Raw genomic sequence first — 21,095 nt, forward strand, 5'->3', positions numbered from 1 at the left:
CTCCTGTCCCTTCCATGTCCTTAGTCCCCACCCCTCTCTTCTTCCCTAAGACTCCCTGTGCTCCACCTGTTGGGTGGATACTTTCAGAAGCCCCTGTATAGTAGGCTTTCATCCTGTTTTCTCTCTTCCATTGTTTCTGGTATCTATCATGTTTGCCATTCTGAATGAGATTTAAGCATCCTCTCTAGGGTCTTCCTTAGTGTGCAACTTCTTTAGGTCTTTTTTTTTTAATTTTATTTTTCTTTTTAGTTACATTTTGTTAACTCTGTGTCCCAGCTGTATCCTGCTCCCTCCTTCTTTAGGTCTTTAGATGGCTATCCTATATTGTACGGCTTATAAGTGAGTGCATACCTTGACTGTCTTTCTGTTTCTGGGTTACCCCACTCAGGATGATCTTTTCTAGTTAAATCCATTTGCCTGCAAATTTCGTGATTTCCTTCTTTTTTATTTGTCTTTTTATCATTTATTACAATTTATTCAGTTATTCAATTTGTATTCCTGCTGTGGCCCCCTTCCTTGTCTCCTCCCAATCCTACCCTCCCCCCTCTTCTCTTCCTATGCCCCTGCCATAGTCCATTGATAAGGGAGGTCTTCCTCCCTTTCTATTTGACCCTAGCCTATCAGGTCTCATCAGGACTGGTTTCATTATCTTTCTCTGTGGTCTGGCAAGGCTGTATCCCCCAGGGGGAGGTGATCAGAGAGCCTGCCACTGTGTTCATGTCAGAGACAGTCCCTACTCCCCTTACTAGGGAACCCACTTGGAGACTGGGTCTATGGGCTACATCTGAGCCAGGGTTTCAGGTATACACAAACTTATCTTTTAATTTTCTTGTCTCCTAGAGGTGAATATAAAACACAGTAAGTGTTTGTACACATGGAAATTAAGTGTAGATTAATTCTAAGTCACTCAATCAGTGATCCATTCCCGAGGGGCATTTTTCTCAGTGTTATATGAAAATGTTTATGGGTAACAATTTCTTATCACATAATTTGTGATGGCAGTAGTAATGGTATCTTACAGCCAGGAATCAGGTATACTCAAAATTCTGAATTGTTTGTGACAATCTCTCACAAGAAAAATTGCATTCCATATCAATGTTCACACACAACATTCCTCTTGAGAAACTTTAACTGGATCCATAAAAATTTAGACAATGACTTTATGGTAAAGTTGTACATTTCAATATTAAAAAGTTAAAGACCTACGTGGGCTAGGAAAATGGCTCAGTGAAACAAATGTTTCTGTGAAGAAACAGTTCTAGTTGCAAGTCTCCAGCACCCACATAAATTCGGGGAATTACTGTGCCTATGCCTTTAAGCCAAATGTGCAGTAGAAACAGGCGGATTCCAAGAGCTGGCTGGCCAGCCATCTTAAATGAAATGTCAAATGTCTGGTGGACAGATAGAAGACACCTGATGTCCTGTTTAGGCCTATGTATACACCAGCACAAGTACATGCACCTGTACACACACATGCACAGGCACACGCACACGCATACACATGATACATATAGTTCTACTAGTAGTATTGCAATGAGCCAACTTGCTGGTACTATTTTCACTATTACTCCTTACAGTTACAACTTAGTGCAGTTGTTTTCAAACTTTAAGTCATAACAAAATTCTTCAGACAGACTGGATATTCTGGCATGATACTGTACCTCAGCATCTGAGGCAGTAGGATCATGAGTTCAAGACAAGCCTGTGCTTCATAGTGATTTACAGAGTAATCTGGGAAATGAAATAAAACACTGTCTCGAAAATAAAGTGCTAAAAGTCATGAAAGTATCTAAAATAGAAGGATTTCTCTACCACTGCTTCAAATGTATATTCCTTTGTCTATAAACCATTCTACATAAATTGACTTAGCAATGACCATATTAAGTACTGTGTGACAAGCCAGAAAAAGTGTAGTCCTTAAGAAGCAGAGAACTGTTTCAATAAAGTTAGCATGTATACTAATAAACTAACAGTAAAAATTAAAAAAAAAACAAATGTTACATCCTAGATCAAACTTAAATATTTGTAAACCATAGATATTTTACAATTTTTGCATGATTGAGACATATTTACCTAATGAAGTTTGGGAGATAAAACTCTTATATCCATCTGTCAGTTTTTGCAATGAAGAAATATCTTAAGCCATTATGAGAATCACTAGACACTAGTAAGTGTAAGTAGTGGCTGCTCACTCTATGACGGTGAATTGCAATAATTATTTCAGAATGTCATTTCAAGTATGAAATGGAGCTTTGTGTATTAATTCAATTTAAATTCATAGGTATTAAGGCAAAAATAAATTGCTACTGCATATACTATCTCTGCTATGAGCAACTTCAACCAACAATTTCAGACAACTCAGATGTTAGTATTGAATCTATGGATTCATCAAGAAATTTACTCAGTATATTTTCCTGAAGTAAAATAGGAACAATTGAGATGACTATCAAGATGTTCTCAGGGTTTCAATACAGTGGCCAGACTATGAAGTACTGCATTAAAAATAATAATAATAATAATAACAGCTCTATTCACAATAGCCAAAATCTGGAAACAATGCAGATGTCCCTCAAAGAAGAAATGGATACTGAAATTGTGATACATTTGCACAATGGAATGCTACTCAACTATTAAAGACAAGGAAATCATGAAATTTGAGGCAAATGGTGGGAACTAGAAAAGATCATCTCAAATGAGGTAACCCAGAAGCAGAAAGACACAAATCATATATACTCACCCAAACGTGTATATTACACATATAATATAGGATAAACATACTAAAAAATATACTTCTAAAAAAGCTAAACAACAACAGGGAAGACCCTAGGGAGGATGTGCAATCCCCATTCAGAAGGACAAACACGATAGACATCAAAAGCAGGAGAAGACAGAAGCCTACCACAGATGGCTTCTGAAAGACTCTACAGATTGAGGTACTGAAGTAGAGGCTGAGATTCATAGCCAAACTTTGGGCAGAGTACAGGGAATCTTATGAAAGAAGAGGGAGATTTAAAAATAAACAAACCTGGAGGGGACAAGGAGCTCCAAAAGGAGAGCAACAGAGCCATAAAAACTGAACTCTGGGGGCCCTGAATAGAATGATACCCCAATCAAGGACAATTAATGGAGAAGACTAAAAGATTCTTTACTGCATTTTGGTACTTAAATGCATCACATAGGAGTGATTTGCATTAACATGTATATATATACTTGTCATTCACTACATTTTTATTCAGAAACTCATCAAACAGCTATCAGAAACAAGCACAAAGTTGAAATAATGGTTCCACATTTCCTCTATATTAGGAAACATAACTCTAATTACCATAGATAAGGTCAAAAAAATAAAAAATGCTTTAATAAATGCTAATAAGATCTGATTAAAAATAATTTCTCTTTTTGTATTTCAATGTCTGGGGAATGAGAAATCTTTTATTCTTTAAGAAACAAGTTTATGAGGTGTTTTTTTCCTGGGACCAATATCAATTATATAAAATTGATATTTGAAGGTCTGCTCTGAAACCAAATAGTCAGGTACAAGTCCCTTCAATTATTACTCCTAACATATCATCTATTATGTGACACATTTAAAATTTCACTTTATCAATCCAGTTTAATATAATATGTTCATGTTTAAAATTCATCTTATACCTCTCACATATTTAAACAGTATTTATCTCACACAAATGAGTTTCATTTACATGAGCAGATTAATAAAGTATGATGTGATTGGAGGCTATTTTTACATCTTTCAAAAGAGTTTGCAATATGAAAAAGAATGTAGTAGAAAATTAAGGAATCTACTTTTTTCATCTGGAGATGTCATAATGAAATTTTCATCAATACAAGCTTTCCAGATATAAATTATATATCTGGAAATTAACTAGTAATTAACTAGTAAATTAACTAGTAAATTAACTAGTAAATTAACTAGAAATTAATAATATCTGAAATGAACTAGAGGAGTATGTACTCCTCTAGTTAATTTCAGCTACTATAAACTTGATCAAAAGCTGATGCCTCTGGCGCATTCTCAGACAATTAGGAATAGTGCTTCCTCAAGACACAGCTATACCACTGCTAGGTATATACCCAAAATTTGCTTAAGTACACAACAAGGACATTTGCTCAACCATGATTGTAGCAGCTTTATTTGTAATACCCAGAACCTGGAAACAACCCAGATGTCCCTCAACTGAAGAATGGATACAGAAATTGTATTTTTACACAATGGAATACTACTCAGCAATCAAAAAAGAGGAAATCATGAAATTTGCAGGCAAACGGTGGGACCTAGAAAAGATCATTCTGAGCGAAGTATCCCAGAAAGAGAAAGACAAACATGGTATATACTCGCTTATGTAGACCTATAAGATATGATAAACATAATGAAATCTATACACCTAAAGAAGATAAACAAGAAAGAGGACCCAGGGTAAGATGATCAATCCTCACTTAGAAAGACAAATAGGATGTGCATTGATCGTATGACAAGAGTCTACCACAGAAGGCATCTGAAAGACTTTACCTAGCAGTGTTCCAAAGCAAATACTAAGACTCATAACCAAACCTTAAGCAGAGTACAGGGAATCATATGAAAGAAGGAGAGTTAGTATGAGGTGGAAAGGATAAGAGCTCCACAAGGACCAAATATATCTGAGCACAGGGTCTTTTCTGAGACTGACACTCAACCAAGGACCATGAATGGATTTAACCTAGAACCTCTGCTCGGATGTAGCCCGTGGTAGCTCAGTAACCAATTGGTTTCCCATAGTAAGGGGAACAAGGACTATTTCTAACAGGAACTCAATGGCAGGCTCTTTGACCTCTCCACCCCTCAAGGGAGGAGCAGTCCTGCTAGGCCACAGAGGAGGACTTTGCAGCCAGTCTTGAAGATACCTGATAAAACAGGGTCAGATGAAAGGGGAGGAGTTCCTCCCCTACCAATGGACTTGGAGAGGGGCAGGGAGGAGATGAGTGAGGGAGGGTGGGATTGGGGAGGGAATGAGGGAGAGGGATACAGCTGGGATATAGAGTTAACCAAATGTAACTAATAAGAAAAATAAAATTAAAAACAAAAGCTTATGCCTGAAGATTTCACAGATCTTAGGCAGAAATCATTGAGTTTTTCTCTAAATTAAAGCATAAATAAACTATATTCTAAATGTTTGTGTTTATACCCATTGACTAGTGCTTCTCTCAGCCTTAGTCAGAGAAGTGCTTTGGTTGCAGAGGGTGGTTATTAATGCAGAAACCCACAACTGGTCAAAATGCTGAAAAATGACCATTAGTGACTGTTGGTTGTTCAGCTGTAGACAAGACACCATTCTACTTTCACATGGAACTATCTTTTCTCTTCCCTTCATATTTGTTGTTTCTTTCTTCTGTTTACTTTTGTCTTATCTATTTTTACCATTGTTCTAATACTAATAACTGCCTTTGTTTCCTATTTATCTTCGATTCATACTCTTAACTTTTATTTTAACAAACATGATATAATCTGTGTTCTTCCATTCCCTTAAAGTCCCAAAAGTTCAAAGTCCATTGTTTAAAATTACTATGTTTTCATAGAGCGCTTACGTATCAATTGCAGTTGCTTTTGAACTTAGTGTTCTGCTATTGGAGTTGTGCTGAAAATGGATAAAATGCCAAGAACATGTTGGATTAGAGTTTAGATATTGAACTACATTCACATTCCAGTAGAAAACAAGGTTACCTTAGCCCTACCACAGTCTAGTCCCACATAAAATTTTTAAAAAGTTCAATGTAAGGAGCATGCATCACTAAAATATTATAACAAAATATTTCAGCCAATAACCTGGTACCAGATGTATACATTCTAATGAAGAAACATGAACGAAAATCAAGACAATATAATGCCTCCAGAAACTATCAATTCCACAAATAGATGGCAAGGCAGTGCATTAGATGAAAAATTAAGAATTCAAAATAAAGAATAGTATAAGTAGACATAAAAAAAATCCTGAATGAATTCAAATACATTACCAATAGATGAAGAAAATAAATCAATATAGCATGTTGGGAAGCAATTCAATAAGAAAGATACTGGAAAAAAACAAATTAAAATTTTACAAAAGAAAAATTCAATACTTTAAACAAAAAACTGAAAGGAAATGTTCACTAAGGGAATGCAACAAATGGAAGACAGAACACCAGGGCATAAAAAGGAGCTATATAAATTATAATATTGAGCCAATATAAATAAATTATAACACTGAGTCAATAATAAATACAATCAGACAATATAAAGCAATTAAGACACATGGAACACCATCAAAAAACAAGTTTAAGAATTAAGGTCAACATGGACGCTGGGCTGCTAAATGGCTACTTTTGAGCAGAGAATCTACGTCCTATACATGCATGGTCCTTAGTTGTTGCATCTATTTCTGCAGTACCCCTTGTGCTCAGATTTTTAGGGAGCAGGGGCTATGGGCAGATAGCAAAGGATGAGAACTCCCCCACTCAGTGGACTAGGGGGAGTTGGTAGGGGGGGAGGGGAAGGAAGGGTGGGACTCGGAGACGTTACAGGAGTAAGCTTCAATAGGGATATGTAATGAATATATTATGAAAAAATAAAATTAAAATTAAAAAATTATAGTTAAGAACCCCAGTAAGTACATAGCTTTTGGTAGGACGACCATTTTCACTATGTTAATCTACCAATCTATGAGTATGTGAAATCTTTCCATTTTCTGATATCTTCTTCAATTTCTTTCTTCAGAGACTTCAAGTTTGTTTTTTGTTTTGTTTTGTTTTGTTTTTTTTCATACAGGTCTTTCACTTGCTTGGTTAGAGTCATAACAAGGTAATTTATTTTATTTGTGGCTACTGTGAAGCATGTTGTTCCTCTAATTTCTTTCTCAGCCTGTTTGTCTTTTGTATACAGGAGGGCATCAGATTTTTTTTGAGTTAATTTTGTATCCAGACACAATGATGGAGGTGTTTTTCAGCTGAAAGAAATCTCTGGTAGAATTTTAGGTGTCATTCATATATACTATCATACTATATGTAAATAGTGAAACTTTGACATCTTCCTTTCTGATTTATATCCCCTTGATCTCCTTTAGTTGTCTTATTGCTCTAGCTAAGACTTCAAGTACAATGTTGAAGAGCTATGGAGAGAGTAGGCAGCCTTGCCTTGTCCCTGATTTCAGTGAGATTGATTTAAGTTTCTCTCCATTGAGTTTGATGCTGGCTATAGGCTTGCTGTATATTGCCTTTACTATGTTTAAGTATGTGCCTTGTATCCCTGATCTCTCCAAGACTTTAAACATGAATGGATGTTGGACTTTGTCAAATGCTTTTTAACATCTAAGGAGATGATCTTGTGGTTTTTTTTTTTCTTTCAGTGTGATAAATGCTGGATTGCATTGATGTATTTCCATATATTGAATCAACCCTAAACAAACAGGATAGACATCAGAAGTAGGAGAAGACAGGGAAGAAGACAGGAGTGTTTGACAGAGGGCCTCTGAAAGACTACCTGGCCCAGTATCAAAGCAGATGCTGAGAGTCATAGCCAAACTTTGGGCAGAGTGCAGGGAATTTTATGGAAGAAGGGGGAGATATAAAGACCTGGAGGGAACAGGAGCTTCACAAGGAGACCAACAGAACCAAAATTCCTGGACCCAGGGGGTTCTGGAGAGACTGATAGACTGAGAGAGAATAGGGAGGGATTATGGGATTGAGAAGAGACAAGGGAGAGGACTACACCTGGGATACAAAGTGAATAAATTGTAATTAATATTAAATAAATAAATATTTTAAAAAGGGAAAAAAAAAACTTTGACAAAGCATTATGAGATAAGACAAAAAAAAAAAAAATCCAAAAAAGGCTCCTGTTCTGGAAACTCAATTGCATCTACTATTTGAGGTATTGGCTAAAGTGGTCCAGTTGGGGGCCCCATACATCCCCGTCTAATTCTGAAGCTTCTGGTTGCTCTTTACAAACTCCATGGAGAGTACCTAGACTCCTTGCTCAGAAGAAGCCCATAGGCTGCTCAGTCTCCATATGTGTTTCCCTAGTAAAGGCCTGTTTCTGACATGAACTGGGAACAGGAGCTGTCACTGACATGAACTCAGTAGGCAGCTCTGTGATCACCTTCCTCTGGAAGATGAAGCCTTGCCAGACCACAGAAGGCCATGCAGCCAGTTCTGATAAGATCTGATAGGCAAGGGTCAGTTGAAGTGGAGAAGGACTAGGGGAGGGACATAGAGAGAGAAAAGGGAGAGAGGGCGGGACTGGGAAGAGACAGGGAGGGGGCTACATCCTAGATACAAAGTGAAAGAATTGTAATAAATGTTAAATAAATGAACAAATATTTTAAAAAGGAAAAAAAAAGCCTTGATAAAGCATTATGAGATAATAAGCCAAAAAAACAAAAACAAACAAACAAAAAACCCTCCAAATATGAAGGCTCCTGATCTAGAAACTCGATTGCTTCTATTTGCAGTATTGGATAAAGAGGTTCAATGAGGGCCCCATACAACCCCAGTCTATTTCTGAAGCTATTGGTTGCTCTTTACAAACTGATGACAATGTTCTATATCAGAAGACCACACCATCACTATTAACTGAACATGGAGATGTCCAGCTGGTGACTACTTGGAGCCCTTACCCATACTGACTAGTGTTCAAGATACTAGAAAGTATAGTGCACACTACAAAATGAGGAAGGCAAACACTAACCTATAGTTACAAAACCATGGATCTACAGTGGTTGGATGTGATAGTACGATAGTGGTAAAAAGCTGTGGGACTAACTAAATAATAACTTATTAGGGTTAAATTGCACTTCATGAGATGGTACCCGTACCTGACAGTGTTTTCTGGTCGCTAAGAACTTGAGACTACATAGGCCAGGGATTCAGATTAAACCAAATACTACTGTTCTGCTAAAGTATATAGAAATAAACTGATTCCTAACCCCAGGCAAGGCAGCTCTGAAAGGGGGAAGTGATTAAATCATTAAAAAATTCAACTGGCAACAAAGGGTGGGGAGAACAGGGAAAGAGGAAACCTTCATTCACTGTTGGTGAGACGGTAAACTTGAGCAGCTACTTGGCAATTGATGTGAAGAACTCAAAAGACCTAAAAGTAGATCTACCTCCCCCCCCCAAAAAAGAATTATAGTCATGCTAAAGCAACCAAATGACAGAAATTGATACATAATTTCCAATATGTATGATAATGGCTTCAATTTTACATACTTGCAGATACAGGATATGGATGAAGGGCAGAAGTTAGCAGAACAAAACAAAAGCCTACAGACTGGGAAAGGATATTCACCAACCCTATATCTGACAGAGGGCTAATATCCAGAATAAATAAAGAACTAAAGAAGTTAAAAAGCAACAAATCTAGTAATCCAATTAAAAAATGAGGTACACAGCTAAACAGAGAATTCACTCTCGAGGAATGCAGAATGGCAGAGAAACAAAGAAATGTTCAACTTCCTTAGTCATCAGAGAGATGCAAATCAAAACAACCCTGAGATTTTACCTTACACCCATCAGAATGACTAAGATCAAAAACTCCAGTGACAACATATGCTGGAGAGGTTGTGGAGAAAGGGGAACACTCCTCTACTAGTTGTGGGGATGTAAACTTGTACAACCACTTTGGAAATCAATATGGCGCTTTCTCAGATGACTAGGAATAATAGTGCTACCTCAAGATCCAGCTATACCACTCCTAGGCATATATCCAAAATATGCTCAAGAACAAAACAAGAACATTTGCTCAACCATGTTCATAGTAGCTTTATTTGTAATAGCCAGAACCTGGAAACAACCCAGATGTCCCTCAGTGGAGGAATAGATACAGAAATTGTGGTACATTTACACAATGGAATGCTACTCAGCAATTAAAAACAAGGAAATCATGAAATTTGCAGACAAATGATGGGATCTAGAAAAGATCATCCTGAGTGAGGTAACTCAGAAGCAGAAAGACACACATGGTATACACTTACTTATAAGTGAATATTAGACATATAATACAGGATAAACATACTAAAATCTGTACACCTAAAGAAGCTAAGCAAGAAGGAGGACCCAGGGTAAGATGATCAACCCTCACTCTGAAAGACAAATGGGATGGACATTGGAAGAAGGAGAAAACAGGAAACAGGACAGGAGCCTACCACAGAGGGTCTCTGAAAGACTCTACCCAGCAGTGCATCAAAGCAGATGCTGAGACTCATAAACTTTGGGCAAAGTGCAGGGAATCTCATAAAAAAAAGAGGGAGATAGTAAGACCTGGAGAGGACAGGAGTTCCACAAGGAGAGCAACAGAACCAAAAAATCTGAGCCCAGGGGTCTTTTCTGAGACTGATACTCCAACCAAGAACCATTCATGGGTATAACCTAGAACTCCTGCTCAGATGTAGCCCATGGCAGTTCAGTATCCAAGTGGGTATCCTAGTAAGGGGAATAGGGACTGTCTGTGACATGAACTTAATGACTGCTCTTTGGCCACCTTCCCCTGAGGAGGGGAGGAGGCTTGCCAGGCCACAGAGTTGGACAATTCAGCCAGTCCTGATGAGACATGATAAGCTAGGGTCAGATGGAAGGGTAGGAGGACCTCCGTTATCAGTGGACTAAGAGAGGAGCCTGAGAGGAAATGAGGGAAGGAGGGTGAGATTGGGAGGGAATGAGGGAGGGGGCTCTAGCTGGGGTACAAAATGAATAAACTGTAATTAATATAAAATAAAAATTAATATAAAAATATTTTATGAAATTCTCAAAGAATTAATGAAAATATTATTTTCTTTTCTTTTTTATTCACTTTACATCCCAAGGATTCTCCCTCCTTCCTCTCACCCCAGTCCTCCTCTCCCCCTTTCCTTCTTCCTTTCACCCCCAAAAAGGGGAGCCTCCCCCTGTATCAACTTCCCCTAGCACATCAAGTCACATTAGGACTCAGCATATCTTCATCTTCTGACACCACGCAAGGCAGCTCTGTCAAGAGGAAGTGATCAAATTATTAAAAAAAATACAACTGTCAACAAATCCTAGGGAGAACAGAGAAAGTTCATCATTCGCTGTTGGTGGGGCTGTAAACTTGTGCAGCTATTTGTAAATTAGTGTCAAGAATTCAGAAGAGCTACAAGTAGATCTACCCTAAAGCCCAGCTATACTACTCTTTGGCATATACCCAAAGGACTTACTATCCAATGCCAAAGTTTCTTGCCCAGTCATATTCATTTCCAGAAATGGAAACAAACTAAAGGTTCTTCAACTGATGAAAAGAAGATGAGAATACGGTAATATACACAATGGAATGTAATCTGACTGAAAAGAAAATGAAATCTGGAAATTTTCAGGTAAATAGATGGCACTAGAAAATACAGGATTGAATTAGCCCAGATCTAGAAAAAGAAACTCCACATTTGCTTTTAATTTGTAGAGTCTGGATCTCAGTCTTCAGATTTGAGTATATAACCTGAAGCAACTACAGAAGACAAAAAGTGGAAAGTAACTATGGCAGCTTTGTAGATGGGTATAATAGGACCCATTGCTATGAAATGCAAAATATGAAAACTTTAACTGGGGGTAGAGTTATACAGAAGGGAAAAAAGATAAGTAACAGGATTTTGGAAAAACCATAGGGAGACATTATTTTCTATGCTTACTTAAAATATGTAATATATTGTACATATGTACATATACATATATTTGAAACTATTTCTTTTTAAGACATTTGCTCCACTATATTCATAGTAGCTTTATTTGTAATAGACAGAGTCTGGAAACAACCTAGATGTCCCATAACAGAAGAATGGATACAGAAATTGTGGTGCATTTATACAATGAAATACTACCAAGCTATTAAAAACAAGGAAATCATGTAATTTGCTAGCAAATGGTGGGGACTAGAACAAATCATCCTGAGTAAGGTAACCAAGAAGCAAAAAGAGATGCATGGTATATACTTACTTATAATTGAATATCAGCCATATAATACAGAATAAACATACTAAAATCTACAGACCTAAAGAAGGTAACAACAAGGGAAGATGCTTCATTCTCATACAGAAGGGCAAACAGAATAGATACCAGAAGCAGTAGAAGAGAGGAGTAGGAAGTACCACAAATGTCCTCTAAAAGACTTCACCAAGTAGGGGATCTAAGCAGATGCAAAGATTCACAGCCAAACTTTGTACAGAGTGCAGGGAGTCTTATGGAAGAAGGGAGATACAGAAAGCCCCAGAGGGGACAGGAGATCCACAGGGAGAGCAACAAAGGAAAAAAATAAACAAATTAATAAAATCTGGGCCCATAGGGGACTGCAAAAACTGATGCATCAACCAAAGACCATGCAAAGAGAGGACCTAGACCCCTGTTCAGATGTAGCCAATAGATAGCTCAGTCTCCATGTGGGTTCCATAGTATGAGGAGAAGAGGGAGTCTCTGATATGAACTCAGTTGCTTGCTCCTTGATCACTTCTCGCTGGTGGGGCAGCCAAGCTGGCCCACAGAGGAAGAGGATCCAGGCAAACCTGATGGGACCTGATAAGCTATGGTCAGATAATGGGGGGGAGGATTTCCCCGATCAGTGGACTAGGGTAGAGGGATGGGGGAGGAAGAGGGAGGGAGAATGGGACCAGTAAGAGATGATGGAGGAGCCTAAAACTGGGAAACAAAGTGAATAAATTGTAAATGATGATGATGTTGATAAAAAGAAAAAAAGAAATCTAAATGGAACTATGCCACATAGGGTCATAATGCTCCCCACAAGAGCCATATACTATATGACAAAATCCTTGTTACAGGCAGGAGAAACCTTCTTTCGAACTGTTTCCAGGCATGTTCAAGAGACTCTCAAAACAATATAAGTTATTGACAATTCCCTTGGTTGCCTCATAGAACATGAAGGAACCCTATTGTTGGCAACACCACGAACTTAGGACACAATACTTGAATGAATCCTGTTATAAATTGTCTGAAAGCCTCTACCCTTGGGACTAGCTCTCCAGAAGATGATATGCTAGCTACCAAATGTGTAGAGAATTCAGTACAATTCTCTTTATATGCAAAGCCTATGATCCACACTAGCCCAGCAAGATATCTCCAATGCTACAGAGGTGGCACTCATGGTTAACCAATGGCAGTCTAAAGGGAATTAAATTCACTGCAGAATTTATGCCTCTTGCTGTAAATCTAACCAACTATCCACGGCTAGAGATATAATAGACCCTAGACAAGAACCCACTAATACAACTCAGGGCACAGATCACCTGACATTACAATATAAACTTTATATTGTCTTGCATAGGTAGGCCCAGTACAATTAGCACGGGCCTTTAAAAGCAGTATATGGAAAAAAGAAAAAAAAATAGTTCAAAGAACTGTAATAAATTGAAAAACTCAGAAGAGACTAAAAAATAAGAAAACTTAGGCTATTGTTCCCTTTGAAGATGAAGGAAGAAGGCTATGAAGCAATATTTCAGTATCTGGGAATGATTTCCACTGACAACCAACAAGGATAAAAGACTCATTTCTGTAATTTCAAGGAACTTGATTCTTCAAACAAACTGAATAGACAAGGCAATAATTATCTCAAAAAACTTTGATATTAGCCTATTAAGAGTCATGCTAAATACCTGAATTACAGAGTTCTAAGTAATAAATTAATATTGTTGCAAGACATCAAGCTTCTGGCAAATTATTAAACAGCAATATAGCTAATATACTTGAAGATACTTGTTTCAGGGTTAGTATTGATATACATTCGCTGTGATCATCTCCACATGACTATCCCTAAACTCTACATTTCTTCTTCATTTGTTAGCTAAACTCTACATTTCTTCTTCATTTGTTAGCTAGCTTGGTATTTCTAGCTTCCATAATTTTTGGAGATTCATTCATACCAAGGACCATGCATGGAGATAACCTAAGACCCCTGCACAGATGTAGCCCATGGCAGTTCAGTATCCAAGTGAGTTCCATAGTAATAGGAATAGTGACTGTCTCTGACATGAACTGATTGGCCTGTTCTTTAATTACCTCCCCCTGAGGGGGAAGCAGCATTACCAGGCCACAGAAGAAGACACTGCAGCCACTCCTGATGAGACCTGATTGACTAGGATCAGAAGGAAGGAAAAGAAGACCTCCCCTATCAGTGGACTTGGGGAGGGGCATGCATGCAGAGGGTGGAGGAAGGGAGGGATTGGGACGGGAGAAGGGAGGGAACCACAGGAGGGATATAAAGTGAATAAAGTGTAATTAATAAAGAATTTTAAAAAATTAAAAAAATAAAATAATTAAAAATTTCCGGGAGGGACAAGATGGCAGCGTCAGGAGAACACTGTTTCTGAGAAGCAAAACAACATTTCCCGTACAGCTACCAAGAGACTGAACTCTGTGCCCTAAAACAATAGCACTCATGTTTTCCAGGTGAGAGGAAACCCCCATAGTGTGAGAATCAGTCAGGTCCACTCTCAGGTCACCCAGCCAGAACCCGGAAAAGATCCCGGTCGCACAGGCACTAGGTTGCCAGACCAGAGCCACATGCCTGCGTGTCCTGATCATCTTCCCAGGCTGAACAAAAACAACAGAGACCGGGAGTCCCAGTTGTGAGAAAACTCCACAGGGAAGGAAGGAAACGGGACTGGCCATGGGTCACCCAGTCTTTTCCTGGAAAAAGTCTCGCAAAATGGTGGGTGCAAGCCGCCATCACTGAACTGGGCTCCGGCTGGGAGCACAGAGACTTGTTGTGCGCCCAGCTCTCTGTCACAGACAGAGCTGTGCACCCCAGGGCAAGAGAGACTGGGAGTCCCTGTCAGGAGTAAACCCCACAGGGAAGGAAGCAAACAGGGACCAAATTAAGCAATCCAGTATATCCCTGGAAAAGGTCCCACAGACCTGCAGGCACTCCCGCTGCCAGCCCAGACACCTGCTGTGTACCAACTATTCATCACAGACAGAGCTGTGCACCCCAGGGCAACAGAGACTGAGATTCCCTGCCAGGACAAAACCCCACAGGGAAGGAAGAAAACGGGGACGAAATTAGGTCATCTAGTATATCCCTGGAAAATGTCACACAGACAGGCCCAACCCAGGGACCTGCTGTGCACCAGCTAGCCTGCTGCTACCAGGAGAGCGGTACTCACCTGCCACAGATTACCACTTGGGTATTGTGGCACAGAGCCCCAACCTCAGACCTACAGAAGTCTGAGATCCCCGAGATCAAAGCCCAGATACTGCTCCAAGGGGCAACCAGTTATCCCTAACAAAACTGACCAAAACACAGGACATCCAGGTTACAGCAGCAGCTCACTAAATTTACAGCAAGAAACAAAGAAGCAAGGGCAGCTGTCTCCAGGACTTCTCCTGGTAAGAGGAGAGCACTCTCAACTAACAAGGACCACAGTTACCACTCAGGTCTGTACTCCTGAGGTGAGCTGTGGCAACTCTTGAAAAACTCTGGCCATAGAGTGACCATACCCAAAATTCTGAGCAGGCTTCCTTCAGGAAAAACCATCTTTCTGACAAGGAGATTCTTTCCACCACAGGATTCCAGGAACCACCAGAAACTATCACCCAACACCTAAGATAGCCCAATGGGTAAAGGCCAGCATAAAAGCTCAACCAACAAAGGACAGAGCAATATGACATCTCCAGAACCCAATTAACCAGGGACAAGTAGCCTTGGACACCCCAGCATAATCGAATTCGAGAAGATGATATAACATCTATGCTCATGAAGAGGATAACAGAAAACAAATGAAATGTGTAAAGACCTAGAAGAAGATAAACTCAAACAGATTATGGCCATCGGTAAAGAAACAGAGGAAGATAAAAAAAAAAAAAAAAAAAAAAAAAAAAAAAAAAAAAAAAAAAAAAAACAACAGATTATGGCCATCCGTAAAAAAATAGAAGAAGATAAAGAAAAACGGATTATGGCCATCCATAAAGAAATACAGGAAGTTGCAGCCAAACAGTTTGTGGACTTTAGAGAGGATATACTTACATCACTGAAAGAAATAAAAGAAACAGAGGATTGTTCAAAACAACAGCTAAAGGAATTGAAGGAAAATACAGTCAGACAAGTGAAGGAAATCAACAAAACGGCTCAAGATCTGAAAATAGAATTGGAAAAATTAAAGAAAACAAAAATGGAGGAAATTGTGGAGAGAAAGAACTTACAGAAGAAAACAGGAACTGAAGAGGTAAGCATAAGCAATAGACTACAAGAGATGGAAGAAATAATCTCCGGTGTGGAAGATGCAATGGAAGAAATCGATGTATCCATCAAAGAAAATGTTAAATCTAAAAAATTCCTGACACAGACCGTCCAAGAAATTCAAGACAACATAAAAAGACAAAACCTAAGGATAATAGGAATAGAGGGAAAAAAAGATTCTCTCCTCCAAGGCCCAGAAAATATTTTCAACAAAATCATTGAAGAAAATTTCCCCAACTTAAAGGAGAGGGCAATAAGAATACAAGAGGCCTACAGAACACCCAATAAATTAGACCAGAAAAGAAAATCCTCCTGCCACATAATAATCAAAACAGTAAGTACACAGAACAAAGAAAAATTACTAAAAGCTGCAAGGGAAAAACACCAATTAACATATAATGGCAAGCCCGTCAAAATCACACCTGACTTCTCAATAGAGACTATGAAAGCTAGAAGGTCCTGGACGAATATCATACAAACACTAAGAGAACACAGATGTCAGCCCAGTCTATTGCACGCAGCAAAACTGTCAGTCCTCATAGACGGAGAAAACAAGATATTCAATGACAAAAACACATTTCCACAATTCCTACACACAAATCCAGTGTTACAGAAGACACTTTAAGGAAAAATATAACCCAAGAAAACTAGCTACTTTCAAGAAAACACAGGAAATAATTAACTTCACTACAGTAAAACAAAAAGGAACCAAGCGCACAAACTTATAACCGCAGCCAACATCAAAATCAAAGGATCTAACAGCCACTGGTCATTAATCTCTCTCAATATCAATAGACTCAATTCTCCAATAAAAAGAGAAAGACTAACAGAACGGATGAGTAAACAAGACCCAGTAATCTGTTGCATACAAGAAACACACCTTAGTCACAAAAATAGACATTAACTGAGGGTAAAAGGCTGGAAGACGGCTTTCCAAGCAAATGGACCCAAGAAGCAAGCAGGAGTAGCCATTCTCATATCTGATAAAAGAGACTTTCAACCAAAATGAATCAAAAGACAGAGGAAGGATACTTCATACTCATCAAGGGAAAATTCCACCAGGAAGATATCACAATCCTGAACATCTATGCCCCAAATACCAGAACACCCACATTTGTAAAAGAAACATGGATAAAACTTAAACCACATATAGATCCCAACACATTAATAGTGGGAAACTTCAACACCCCACTCTCAACAAAGGACAGGTCAACAAAACAGAAATTAAACAAAGAAACAATGTCTCTAAAAGAGGTCATAAATCAAATGGACCTAACAGACATTTACAGAACCTTACACCAAAGCACAAAAGAATTTACCTTCTCAGCACCACATGGAACCTTCTCCAAAATAGACCATATGGTTGGTCACAAAGTGAGCCTCAACAGATACAAGAAGATTGAAATAATCCCTTGTATTCTATCTGATCACCATGGAATAAAGCTGGACCTCAACAACAACAGAAATAGCAAAAAGCCTAAAAACACACGCAGAAACACTACAACTTGATACTAAATGACAGCTGGGTCAGGGAAGAAGTAAAGAAAGAAATTAAAGTCTTCCTAGAATTCAATGAAAATGAAGACACTACATACCCAAACTTTGGGACACAATGAAAGGAGTGCTAAGAGGAAAGTTCATAGCACGAAGTGCCTTCAAAAAGAAATTCGAGACAGCTCATTCAAGCAACTTAATGGCTCACCTGAAAACCCTAGAAAAAGAAGAAGCAGAAACACCAAAAAGGAGTAGAGGGCTGGAAATAATCAAACTCAGGGCTGAAATTAATCAATTAGTAACAAATAAAGGAATTCAAAGAATCAATGAAACCAAGAGCTGGTTCTTTGAGAAAATCAACAAGATAGACAAATCCTTAGCCAAGCTAACTAAAAGGCAGAGAGGCACCACCCAAATCAACAAGATCAGAAATGAAAGGGGGACATACCTACAGACAGTAAGGGAATCCAAACAATCATTAGGACTTACTTCAAAAGCCTATATGCCACAAAATTTGAGAATCTAAATGAAATGGACAATTTTCTTGATTGATTCCACTTATCAAAACTGAATCTATACCAGGTAAATCAATTAAATATTCCTATATCCCTAAAGGAAATAGAAACAGTCATCGAAAGTCTCCCATGAAAAATAAAATAGCCCAGGACAAGATGGATGCAGCACAGTATTCTACCAAACCTTCAAAGAATTCCACAAAATAGAAAGAGAAGGAAGACTACCAAACTCATTCTATGAAGCCACAGTCATTTTGGTACTTAACCTCACAAAGACCCAACAAAGAAAGAAAATTTCAGGCCAATCTCCCTCATGAACAGTGATGCAAAAATACTCAACAAAATATTTGCAAACCAAATACAAGAACCGCATCAAAGATATCATCCACTATGACCAAGTAGGCTTCATCCCAGGTATGCAGGGGTGGTTCAATATATGGAAATCCATCAACGTGATCCACCATAATAACAAACTGAAAGAAAAAAAACCACATGATAATCTCCTTAGATGTTGAAAAAGCATTTGACAAAATCTAATATCCATTCATGTTTAAAGTATTGGAGAGATAAGAGATACAAGGTACATATCTAAACATAGTAAAGACAATATACAGCAAGCCTATAGCCAACAACAAACTAAAAGGAGAGAAACTTAAAGCAATCCCATTGAAATCAGGGACAACGCAAGGCTGCCCACTCTCTCCATATCTTTTCAACATAATTCTGGAAGTCTTTGCTAGAGCAATAAGACAGTGGAAATAGATCAAGGGGATACAAATTGGAAAGGAAGAAGTCAAAGTATCACTATTTACAGATGGTATGATAGTATACCTTAGTGATGCCAAAAATTCTACCAGGGAACTCCTTCAGCTGAAAAGCACCTTCAGCAAAGTGGCCAGATACAAAATTAACTCCAAAAATTCAGTAGCCCTCCTGTATACAAAACACAAAAGGGATGAGAAAGAAATTAGGTAAACAACACCCTTTACAATAGCCACAAATGACATAAATATCTTGGTGTAACCCTAACCAAGCAAGTCAAAGACTTGTATGAAAAAAATTACAAGTCTCTGAAAAAAGAATTAGAAGAAGATATCAGAAAATGAAAAGATCTCCCATGCTCATGGCTTGGCAGGATTAACATAGAAAAAATGGCCATTTTACCAAAAGCAATCTACAGATTCAATGCAATTCCCATCAAATTGCCAACACAATTCTTTACAGACCTGGAAAGAAAAATTCTAAACTTTATATGGAATAACAAGAAGCCCAGAATTGCTAAAACAATCCTCTGCAATAAAAGATCTTCTGGAGGTATCTCCATCCCTGACCTTAAGCTGTACTATAGAGTAAAAGTAATAAAAACTGCATGGTACTGGCATCGAAACAGAACGGTGGATCAATGGAACCGAACAGAAGACCTAGAAAGGAACCCACACACTTATGGACACCTGATTTTTGACAAAGATGCCAAAACAATACAATGGAAAAAAGATACCATCTTCAACAAAGGGTGTTGGTCTAACTGGATATCCACATGCAGAAAAATGAAAATAGATCCATACTTATCACTCTGCACAAAACTAAAGTCAAAGTTAATCAAAGATCACAACATAAAACCAGACACATTAAATCGATTAGAAGAAAAAGTGGGGAATACCCAAGAACTCATTGGCACAAGGGACAACTTCCTGAACAGAACACCAACAGCACAGCCCCTAAGAGTAACAATTAATAAATCGGACCTCATGAAACTGAAAAGCTTCTGTAAAGCAAAGGACACTGTCATCAAAACAAAATGACTGCCTACAGATTGGGAAAAATCTTCACCAACCCTTTAACTGACAGAGGGCTAATATCCAGTACATATAAAGAACTAAAGAAGTTGAAAAGCAACAAAAAAATTAATCCAATTAAAAAATGGGGAACAGAGCTAAACAGAGAATTCTCGATAGAGGAATATGGAATAGCAGAGAAACACTTAAAAGAAATGCTCAACGTCATTCATTAGCCATCAGGAAAATTCAAATCAAAATGACCCTGAGATTTCACCTTACACCCATCAGAATGGCCAAGATCAAAAACTCAAGAGACAACACATGAAATTTGCAGGTAAGTGGTGGGAACTGGAAAGGATCATCCTGAGTGAGCTCTCCCAGAAGCACAAATATACACATGGTATATACTCACTCATATAGACATATAATATAGGATAAACCTACTAATATCTGTACATCTAAAGAAACTAATCAAGAGAGAGGACCCTGACTAAAATGCTCAATCTCCATCCCGAAAGGCAAAGAGGATGGACATCAGAAGAAGAAAAAAACAGGAAACAACCTAGGAACCTGCCACAGAGGGCCTCTGAAAGGCTCTGCCCTGCAGACTATCAAAGGAGATGCTGAGACTTATGGCCAACTGTTGGGCAGAGTGCATGGAAGCTCATGAAAGAAATAGGAAATAGTAATATCTGGAGAGGACAGGAACTCCACAAGGAGAGCAACAGAACTAGAAAATTTGAACACAGGGTTCTTTCCAGAGACTCATACTCCAACCAAGTACCATGCATGGAGATAACCTAGAACCCCTGCACAGATATAGCTCATGGAAGTTCACTGTCCAAGTGGTTTACATAGTAATGGGAAGAGGGACTGCCTGTGGCCTGCTCTTTGTTCTCCTCCTGAGAGGAAAGCAGCCTTACCAGGCCACAGAAGATGACAATGCAGCCACTCCTTATGAGATCTGATTGACTAAGATCAGAAGGAAGGGGAGAGGGACCTCCCCTATCAGTGGACTTGTGGAAGGGCATGCATGAAAAAGGGGGAGTGAAGGTGGATTAGGAGGGGAGGTGGGAGTGATTTATGGGCAAATGC

At 38.5% G+C, this 21,095-nt stretch overlaps 1 protein-coding gene across 1 annotated transcript in view; it reads right to left on the reverse strand.

Annotated features, from left to right (window-relative positions):
* The window catches only part of LOC129668970 (uncharacterized), a gene marked incomplete at its 5' end in the record, with an annotated part of 287,543 nt that extends 280,338 nt beyond the window's left edge, over positions 1-7,205 (reverse strand). The window contains 1 exon segment of the mRNA XM_055597009.1: positions 7,047-7,205. Within this exon segment, the coding sequence (XP_055452984.1) occupies positions 7,047-7,205 (159 nt within the window).
* Positions 7,206-21,095: the final 13,890 nt, after the last annotated feature.

The sequence above is a fragment of the Psammomys obesus genome, unplaced genomic scaffold (assembly GCF_907164565.1).
Source record: "Psammomys obesus unplaced genomic scaffold, mPsaObe1.curated_primary_1811, whole genome shotgun sequence".
NCBI classification, from domain to species: Eukaryota; Metazoa; Chordata; class Mammalia; order Rodentia; family Muridae; genus Psammomys; species Psammomys obesus.